The sequence below is a fragment of the Rhinopithecus bieti genome, unplaced genomic scaffold (assembly GCF_001698545.2).
Source record: "Rhinopithecus bieti isolate Rb0 unplaced genomic scaffold, ASM169854v2 scaffold_19, whole genome shotgun sequence".
Taxonomy (NCBI): Eukaryota; Metazoa; Chordata; class Mammalia; order Primates; family Cercopithecidae; genus Rhinopithecus; species Rhinopithecus bieti.
Window position 1 is genome coordinate 3,529,640 of NW_016803360.1, and position 11,063 is coordinate 3,540,702.

The 11,063-nt window shown below is 36.7% G+C and overlaps 1 protein-coding gene across 1 annotated transcript in view; it reads right to left on the reverse strand.

The window, feature by feature from the left end:
* The window catches only part of ARHGAP18 (Rho GTPase activating protein 18), a 136,177-nt gene that overhangs the window by 17,954 nt on the left and 107,160 nt on the right, over nucleotides 1-11,063 (reverse strand). Inside the window, exons 9-11 of the mRNA XM_017879367.1 lie at nucleotides 10,372-10,531; nucleotides 8,349-8,431; nucleotides 3,596-3,628 (exon numbers count right to left, since the gene is read on the reverse strand). Coding sequence (XP_017734856.1) covers nucleotides 3,596-3,628; nucleotides 8,349-8,431; nucleotides 10,372-10,531 — 276 coding nt within the window. The remainder of the gene's footprint in view (nucleotides 1-3,595; nucleotides 3,629-8,348; nucleotides 8,432-10,371; nucleotides 10,532-11,063) is intronic.

Consider the following 11,063-nt stretch of genomic DNA (forward strand, 5'->3'; position numbering starts at 1 on the left):
TCATTTTTTCTAAATATTATTAAAAGGTACATCCCAAATGTTTCTTTAAGTAGATCCTGAGCTTCAGAGTATCACGGCTAAATGCCCTATAAAAAGACAAGGCTATAAAGTCACTTAATATGAATGAGAAGGGCTGCAAAACAGATTTTATTCACATATTTACAATGGTCTTAGAGGTAACAGAACATTCTAAATATAACCAAAAGCCAAACAAAATGCTTTCTTTAAAATTCTTTAAAAAGCTTTTTAGGATAAATCAAGGCTTCTAAAAAAAAAAAAAAAGCATTTATTTGCAACTTGCTAACTTCTCTTTATTTTTAAAAGATTACTTAAAACTTGATTTAAAAATGTTTTACAATTGCCCAAGAAAGTTTATTTTTTTAAGAGTGAGAGATACAAATAAATTAAGAGAAAAACTTTGTTTTTTATGGGTTACTGGATCCATAAGCCGGTCAAAACCAAAAATCCAGACAAAGGCTGGATAACATGCTTTTCACATTATTCCACAGATGTCAGCATGTAACCTAAAACAACTTCAATGGTGGTGGTAGAGGGAGGAGGTGGATTCCCTAAATAAGAACATAGAAACCCGTTCATTTCATGATCTTACGCGTACAGCTTTGGTAACTCACTTCATAACGATATATCCATTGTATATTATCATTATTGTAAACCCAGTTCTTAATATATTCCTTACAGTACTTTATAAATACAGGCTATTTAGATATTTCTTTTTTGAAACACCTTTGATTTTTTTCTTTTCCAATTTAGCTCTCAGAATTCTCTGATCAATAAGAACCTTCCAATATACTTATTAAGGTCTAGAGAATAATCCTCAGGCACAACCAAACATTAACCCTATTTGTCTCCTGGATTAGCTAATTTTCCCCCATTCTACAGATGAGAAAAAATTTTAGAAAAAAATGTCAGTGGTTCACATGGGGTTTACTTACTCCACTCTAGATTATATATTCAAGTAGCGACTAGAGTCCTCTGCAAGGAGAGGTAGGGGTAGGGGTGGGTGTGTGTGTGTGTGTGTGTGGTGTGTGGTGTGTGTGTGTGTTCAGTCCTTGTTCGTGATATCTTCCTTTGTTCCCCATTAAAGCTCACATGCTGAGTCACCAACACTTTGACCAATATCAATACTGATCATTAGCAGCAGTATAGGACGATAGTTACTGATGTCTTTCCTTACAAGTAGTACCAAAGCCTAGTAAGGCAGAAAGTCATACTACAACGACAATTAAAAAAAAATTTTTGGTAATTAAAAAATAACTTAAAATCTGAATAGATACACATCTCCATTATTTCCTTACATCATTTTGTAACCTTATTCTTGCTTTCATATTTTTCCTCGGTCATAACATTTTCTTCAGCAGTTTTCTTCCATGGCTTCTTTTATCCTTTTTATGATTTTTCCCGTGTTTTGCTCCCTCCACTTGTTTACAATAAACTTGGAATCGACAGAGAAAAGGAATTAATCTTAGAGAGGAAAAAGAATGCCAGCATTTTCCAACTACAGAAAAAAACTGTGTTTTTTAAATTTCAAATAGGAGTAAAGAGTTTCTCTTTTTGATAAGACGGCCATTATTTCCAGGCACTATTCATTAAATCTATGAAAAGAAAGTGCTTTCTACTACTCAACCTTACAGGTGTGCAGGGCACCACGTGGTGTAATTCACCACCCCACTGTGGAAAGTTCAAAAGAGGCTTTGTGAAGTTCAAGGACACAGTGGCTTCTTACCATGCAGACTGGAGACCCCCCTGAGGTGACGAGCAGTAGAAGCCACCACCTCCATAGTGTCTTTCCTTTTGCCAGCCTCCTACCTACAGCCCTGCTAGCTAAGCCTAAGTCCCCTTCTAATAAACCAGCTATGCCTCTGCTGTCATGAGAGAAAGACAACTCCCCAAGACAACAAAGCTGATAGGGTAGCTAGCAAAAATCCAGGACAATTTCTCCAAGAAATCACATTAAGCAAAACCAAATATTTTTAAGGTATCAAAATGTACCATGAAATAATGTTGACAAACATTGAGATTTAATAAATGATATTGATTTTTATTAAAAAAACACATTTGGAAATCATCTAACATCAGTTGTCTTTTTATAGATTAGAAGACTTCAAGGATCTAAATATCATCACTCTTTTTAACAAATTAATGTTTGGAAGTTCTGCTTAAATAAGAGATTGAAATATTCAATATTATAATTTTGCTTGAATTCCTTATGGTTCATTTTTTTCTAAATGCTTATAAGATGCCTTCACTGAAAAATTATAAATTTCATTGGGAAAAGAACACCTAATCCAACGAAGGGCTTCAGCCACTACCATCCACTGATAAGCTGTCAAAATCAAGCTCAAAACCCTAAGTGTAAAACAGAGGAAACCATTTTTAAAGATGTTCTCAGCAATAAGGGTACAAAAATGCCATGCACCCTTTCAATAAAGGGTCTATGAATAAGAGCTGAATAATCCTGAAACGACGATAGCTGGGCTTTTAAAAATAGAGCAGGAACTTTAAAACACTGAGAAATGGGAAATAGGCATGAAGTAAATAAAAAGTACTTTCTTACAGGCATGTTTTGACATAATTTGAAAACGAATTCACAGGGCCTCCTTACCTATATGAATAAAATGTCTTTATATTTTCTGCACTACAAATTTTAAATTTAATTTAATCAGCTAATAACCAAACATGTAATATGTTTTTAAACTACTAAGCACAAAGCATATGATATATACTTACGTCCACAGAAGTTTTTGATACCTTAATCAGTAGTGCATGGTATTTGGCTGTCCCCAGCTGCCATTACAAATTCTCGCTGTTCACTGGACTTCAATCCGCAACGCATGAACACATAAAGAATTTGGGGCCATGACCATTGCTACATTCATGACATGTCATTTTATTTTTTCTTATTATCTATTAACTCTTTGGAGAAATCAAGAAGTGGCCTGAAACGAGAAATGACTCTTTGGATGGTGTCATATAATGAAGGTAAAAGATTAAAGCACTGCTTGCATATGCAATTTTTTTTCATTAAAAACAACAAGTTGTGTATAAGCAGTAACTAAATCACATCCAACAGGCCCTGAGTTTACCAAACTTCTCCATTTGGTTGACGCTCCCTGAGATGGAAATTTGCTTCTACTAAGGACCATGGTGCTGGAGAATGAAGCCAGGGATGGCAACATAGCTGAATAGGAGCCGAGAGAGGAGAGGGAAAGTGTCAGACCTCTGGCCTATGGGAGTCACTGGAGAGCTGAAAAGAATTTAAAACATCATACAAACATGTTGCCCTAATTTCAGGAAGTGCTGCACTTCCTATGTAGAGACTTTTTAAAAATTCCTCAAAAGGGTCATTCGATTTTTTTTTTCCAGTTTCATTTGCTTTAAGGCTAATTCAATATCTGGCTATATGGAATTATAAAGAAGACCAGGCCCTGGGCATGATGTGGTACTCGCTGTAGTCCCAGGCTCCTGGGCATGATGGTGCACACCTGTAGTCCCAGGCACGGGCATGGTGGGTGGCAAACCTGTACTCCCAGGCACTAGGCATGGTGGTGCACATCTGTAGTCCCAGATCGGTGGGAGGATCATCTGAGCTTAGGAGTTCGAGTCCAGCCTAGGCAACAGAGAGAAAACCTATCTCAGAAACAGAGAAGAGAAGAGAAGACAAGAGGAGAGGGGAGGGAATATTGTGATAGAAAAAGCGGAGAAATGAGGAAAGACCAAAGAGAAATTTTTTTTTTTTTGAGACCAGGTCTTGCTCTGTTCCCCAGGCTGGTGTGCAGTGAGAGATCATAGCTCACTACAGCCTCAAACTCCTGGGCTCAAGTGATCCTCCTGCCTCAGTCTCCAGAGTAGCTGGGACCACAGGTGCATGCAACCATGCCTGGCTAATTTTTTTTATTTTTCATAGAGGCGAAGTCTTGCTATGTTGCCCAGGCTGGTCTTGCACTTTTGAGTTCAAGAAATATTTCCACCTCATCTTCCCAAACTGCTAGGATTACAGGCATAAGCCATCATACTCAGCTGAGAATTTTTTTTTTTAAATGAATGAAAAAAAAGGAACTTTTCATAAGAACAGGTTAGGTTATGCTCAGCTTGATGCCACATATGTCCACCCCTATTGCAGACACTCACTGTCCTCTGAAACTACCTTCTCCAAAAGACAAAGGCAGCTGAGGTCGCCCTACTCTAACAGGGGTTAAGGCTTCAGATTTTTCTTTTGCCTTCTTCATTTGTTCTAGAACAACAGTAACTAATAACTGCACAGGTATTCAATGTTCTCTATGAATGAGGCAGTTTATGAAGCACATTATAGATATTACTTAATCCTAACTTGGAGACAGATGCTATAATTACCTCCATTTTACAGATGAGAAAACAATGTTTGGAGAATGTAAGTAACTTCCTGGTGGTCATACAGCTAGCAAACCCTGAGAAAGAATTTAATTACATGTCTATCTGGCTTTTGTATCTAAATTCTTAACTACTAAAAGAATCAGTTTTTCATAGTTAGCCTAAAATCCCTACCCTAAAAAAGCCAAATATACTATACTAAAATGGAAAAAGGAAAAAAAGTGTCTATCTTTCAAAGAATTTCAGGAAAAAAAATTACTGTAAGTTCTAACAGGTTGCTCTTGAATCAAGTTTAGCTGCTATATAGACCTTGAAAATTTGAAACAAATTAAGGACAGAGCTTTAATATCTAACAATGAGATTTACGTATCTAATTTCCAGTACAGTGCTCAGGAAGTTAAATTGTAATCCAAGCATAACGTTATATAAAACAACATGTTCTCAAATGAGGACAAAAGATTAATTGAAGTTTAGAAAAAATATTTAATTTTGTTCCACAGAGACCAGAATAATTGTTCAGGGACCAGTGTATCTCTTTCTTTATGAGCATAAATTACAGAGATTAGGTAATAAACCATTTTAATTGTGGTGTGCATATGTAATAATGTTACTCAAAATATTACTATCAGAATACTAGAGAATAAGAGAGTTGATATAAAGTTAACAAAATGTTAGCCCAGCCCTTGCTGAAGGAACTGCAGAATTTTCTATCTGAACCTTAAGAATTTCCCCTTTTTATATATATATTTTTTATTTCAATAGTTTTTGGGATATAGGTGGTTTCTGCTTACATGGGTAAGTTCTTTTGTGGTGATTTCCAAGATTTTGGTGCGCCTGTCTGTCACCTGAGCACTGTACAAGGTACCCAATATGCAGTCTTTTATCTCTCACCCTTCTCCTATGCTTTCCCCAAGTTCCCAAAGTCCAGTGTATCACTCTTATGCCTTTGCATCCTCATAGCTTAGCTCCTACTTATAAGTGAGAACATGCAATATTTGGTTTCTCATTCCTGTGTTACTTCACTTAGAATAATGGCTTCTGGTTCCATCCAAGTTGTTGCAAAGGCCGTTATTTTATTCTGTCTTATGGCTGAGTAGTATTGCATGGCATGTGTGTGTATGTATGTGTGTATCTATCACATTTTCTCTATACACTCATGAGAACTTCTCCTGTTTCAAAAAGTATTTACTTTATCACCACCCTGGTGGTATCAATCTATCACTGGACTCACTCTCTGAAAAGCAGGTTTGAGTCCCAGCACATTTACTTATTAGCTGAGTATGATGTTAAATCTTTATATACCTCTGCTCTTTAAAGCTTTCTTATTTGTAAAATGGGAATACTTATCTCTCAGCCTGGAAGGATTGAGACAATGTATATAATGAGCTTCTTAAAACTACAAGAAACATAAATGTCAAGAATTATATTAACATGGATCCCCTCTTGCTATCTTAAAATCAGTCTTCAATATGGTTCCAAGTCAAAGGTAGGTGTGATCATTTGTCCAAATGCATCATAATTCAAAGTAAAAAGGAACTGTGGGCTGGGAGCAGTGGCTCACGCCTGTAATCCCAGCACTCTGGGAGGCCAAGGTGGGCGGATCACCTGAGGTTGGGAGTTCGAGACCAGCCTGACCAACATGGAGAAACCCCGTCTCTACTAAAAATACAAAATTAGCCGGGTGTGGTGGCGTGCGCCTGAAGTCCCAGCTACTCGGGAGGCTGAGGCAGGAGAATCACTTGAACCCGAGAGGCGGAGGTTGCGGTGAGCCAAGATCACGCCACTGCACTCTATGCACTCTAGCTTGGGCAACAGGAGTGAAACTCTGTCTCAAACAAACAAAAAAAAAAAAAAAAAAAAAGTAACTGTGGTTAAGTAGCTTGCCCAAACACACCTGTCACTTCACTATCACGCCAAGATGTGGTATTTAACATGGTGCCTCCTAAGTTACTTAGACTTGCTGTAGCAATATTCCAAACAAGTCATGCACGTGATTCTGTCCTTCAGATGACAACTGAAGGCGTGTTGCTAGCAGTGGATAAGTCAGGGAATTTTGCGTTAGGCTTCCTGAAATTATATTGCATTGGAGTTTCCCTTCCCTTTCACAGAACTAAATTTATGGCTTATTCTTTGCACATATGGCATTCTTGTTAAAATGTTCTATTATTAAAGTTCTGGTTTGAAACCTTCAGTAGAGCTGGCTAATTAAGTCACTAAAGCTTAAGTAAACATGTAAAATTACTTGTTTGCATCTTCCAGTTTTTTACCAAAAATAGTACTTCCTCCCCTTAATTAAAAAATTATGTTTCCAATAGCTTCATACACAAAATGTAAGAACTATCCTATAATTTAAAAAAATTTTTTAATAGAATTTTTAAAAGAATATGCCTGGGACTTTGAGGGCAAAGTCCAAAGAAGAGTTCCAGATCAGCCACACCCAAAGCAGCTATATTGAACTGAGTGCTTCCTCCCACAACGACTTGAACTCATTTGAATGTAGGGGTATCTTAAGTAAATCATAAGTCTTGCAATACCCACCGCACACTGGTCATTGATAGGGCGGTCACCCAAAGATGTGCCAAGAAAAAGTCCATGAGTAAGAAAAAGATGTTCCTCCCTATTTCTGAGTAGTTGAAGCCCTGTGTTGGGAGCTCTGCTGACAAGCAGGGGACATGTTGGATCATCAGCCCTACTTTGTCCTGGGCCATATGCCCCTGTCTCAGCCACAATCTACACACACTTACACAGCAGCCCTGGGCACATACTCTTCAAATATAACCCTTTCTGAATTGACCTCTGTCTCAAAAGCAAATTGAACCAAAACCTAATGCTGCCCCTTCTGGGTTACTCATTTGACAATCAGTGAAGCAAAAGGGTTTTTTTCTGACTTAGGAAAGGGAATCGCCCTTTGGAAGTCCTCCTGTAGCAGACATAGCGTTTTTACCTCCAGTAATCCCCATAAGCTGCTTCATCAAGAAAAGCTGAATATTAATATTCATTCAATGGCATTAAAGAACTATCAGTCATGCAGTTACAATTCAAGGAGTTTTAATGAATTAAGAGAAAAAAATTCCAAGATGTACCAAGTAGTAAATTTTTTTTCTTAACTTGAGAGTTCTTTTCATGAGGAGATTTCATTTTAAATAGAAAAAAATGAAGAGGGTAAAGAAGCCCTCTACCCATATAAAAAATATTTTTACGGCAAGGGCAAAACTTAAGATAATACTTTTACTAAGTTAATTTTTTTTTCTTTTTCTAAGAGTTTATAATTAAACCTTTTACAACTACACTGTAAACTCTGTTGTTAAGGAAAATAAATCAGTGTGGCACAATCCCTGATTATAAGAGCTTCTGAAAACACTTACAATAGACGGTATTAAGTCATATAAACATTAGACCAAATCACTTCAAAATGATGCTCTAAATCAGAAACTCAGGATAAACCCTTAGAGAAATAACTAGAATTGTTTGAGTTGGTCTATATTTTGGCTAACAAATGTATCAAATCACCATTAAGACTTACTTCAAAATCTACCATTTCTAACTACAAAATGTAATATCTTTAGGTAGTAGTGGGTTATATTTGATGAGCCTTAGAATTTTTGTTTTAAACATTTATATTTTACCTTACTGCTAACTGCTTATTAAATACAATTTGATAAACGCAAAAAAAAAAAAAAAAAAAAAAAGGAGAAAAAACACTAAAAACCACCCATGTTTCCATTAACCAATGAACCTCAATCATCTGGTTTGGAAGAATATATGTTATAGTGAAAATTTTAAAAAAAACTTAAAAATATTAGTAACATAACCTCATAAAGAGTTAAAGACTTTCACCCTCTGTCCTTAAAAGTAGGCTTTTTTCTTTTTAGACTTTAACGACCATGTCCAAGATACACATCTTATTGCTTTGCAACAAATAGTGAAAAATTACTGTGCTTAGTTCTAAGGGATATTTAATGTAAATTAACCGAGCTGACCTTCAGTGTGTCCCTGTTTGCATCAGGTAGGAGGATGACAAGAAGGTTCAAAGCCTGTAGCTGCTGCTTCTTGGTTGGAAGATCTGCAGAAAAATTAAATAAATCTGAACTCTTTTCTTTAGTGAACATTTTCCTTTACTTTCTTTTTTCATGTTTTAAGGAAAAAGTTATTTGGCATAAACATGACTGTAAAACCTAAGACACAACGACTGAGCAGCAAGCCTTGTTGAGAGTGTGTTTGTGGGAGATGAGCAGAAGCAGCTGCTGTTAGGAGCTTCCTCTCTCTCAGAATGCTCACTTCCAACTGTGATCATATGACGCGCGGCCTTATGTTTGCAGACACACAACAGTGCTTTGGAAATAATTTTAACTTCTGCATGATAATTATTCCCCAATGAAAAGACATAGAGGATTGGACCTTCCATGATATGGTATCAGGGTGCGTCTATAACAGTGAAGTTTGTTTCTTTTAATGGCGAGTGAACAAGTGCATGGTAAGAGTCCATTAATTCCAACAGGAATATGTAAAATACAGCCTGGAACACGATAGGTGCTTATAAATGCCTGTGGAATAAATTAGAAAACCAAGCAGCAATTCAACAGTCTAAGAGGTGCATTATTATCATTGATGCTATCATTTTCAGCAGCCCTTCCCCTATTTAAGTAATACTCATGGATATTTAGAGTCATTTCCAGCATTTCTTTTCAGCAATAAATTTGGTCCTCAAATCCATATCCAGGAAATGTATGCAACATAGCACAATTTAAACATTAAAAAGTATTTCCAGCAGAAGGTAATTTATTCTGTTTAAAGAAGAAACTTGTTAAGAAATAAATACTTTAAACAGAAGATGATTTCAGTTTCATCTCTCCTAGAAATTCTGAAGAAATGTCATGATACGAGATGACTCATGAAACCATCTCAATATTGTATGTGTTAAGAATAGCCTGGCAGTTCTGGTTGAAACTGTAGCTCACTGCAATTTTTTTTTTTTTTTTTTTTTTTTTTTTTCCTGAGTCGGAGTCTCACTCTGTCTCCCAGACTGGAGTGCAATGGTGCAATTTCGGTTCACTGCAACCTCAACCTCTCGGGTTCGAGCGATTCTCTGCCTCAGGGAAGCAGGGATCACAGGTGCACACCACTACGCCTGGCTAATTTTTGTATTTTTAGTAGAGACGGGATTTCACCATGTTGGCCAGGTTGGTCTCAAACTCCTGACCTCAAGTGATCTGCCCGCCTCAGCCTCCCAAAGTGCTGGGAGCTCACCATAATTATTAATAGTGCCCCTCTTTCATTCTTATAAGTGTCCCTGCTTAAAAGATAAAGGTACAGTTACTTGAAGGCAGTGATCGCATTTTTACTTTTCTTCATGGCCTCTAGGTGTAAAATGGATAATTAGGTCAGTAGATAAACCTTGTAAGATGTGGGTTCACTGGAAAAAGAATCGAGAACTATTAGAGACACTAATGTGTAACTTGCCCAAGATGACAAAACGGCAGTACATAAGCAGCAGCTTGTGACCTTCCACCAATGAGGCAGCAGAATGCTTTGCTCCACATTTCTGCATGACAACGTCAGAATTTAATTTTTCAAGAAATGCTCACAGACCCTACCGCTTCTCCTTGTGCTTTTATAATAACCGTTCATCCACAACTTCTCCAGTAAGAGTTGTTTTTTAACACTTGGCAAGAAAATTGTATCAGAGATCTGACATGACTCATTCTATTATAAGAGAAACGTGAAGTTTCCAGGTTTTAACACTGAAATATATTGTATTGCTTAAATGTCATGCAATTAATCTGTACCCAAAGAGAACATTCTGTTATCTGTTTACTCAGAAATGCATATTTATAAGAAAAACGGAAAACAATGCATGGCAGCTGAGCACCCACTGACATCAGTTGAGTCAATATGTCCACCCAAATACGTCTGGTTACGTTCTTTGTGATGCCAAATGTCATTAAAACAATTAACATAGATGGCACCAGCAGAAGGACTGCTTCAAAGAGGGAGAGCACTTACTCTGGACAGCCTGAAAGGCTTTGAGATACTCCACACTGAGCAATGGCTGAGGCAACTCCCGAATGAAGAGCTTCAGGAGGCTGGCAGCATCATGCTGTTTGACACTTTCCCAATTAAAAGTCCCTTCATAAAACTTTGCTTCTAGTTCTTGGCAAAGATTCTGATAGGCACAGGAAAAAAAAAAAAAAAAAAGCAGCAGCTATAAGTGCATTTTTTTCTTGCAGAGAGTATGATACATTTTCACTTTCAAGAGATTCTGCCCTTTAGACAAGACAAAGCAAACTACCAAAAGTCAGTATTTCTTTTACTCAGAAAAAAACTACTCCTCTCCTCTAATCCAAATGTACTTTACCAATAAAAAACCGTACCTAAGGCCAAAAAACATTTTAATATTTATACTTTTTCCTGAACATTCCACAAACTGTAAATAATAAAGTTTTAATTAAGAGATTTGGTTAAAATAATTGTTCCATTTTGGGGCTTCATCTACATATTATAAATCTTCATTAAATTAAGAAAAAAATCATTAAAAAAGAAGTACGTTTTAAATTATTTAGAAGTATATTACATAACAAAATACATATTCAATCTCTGGGCCTAAAACAGAAGCCTACCTCTGATTAGTCACCTATGGGAAATGGAAAACCCAATTTTAAAGCAAACGAGGCATGAAAATACATCAGTATACCTGT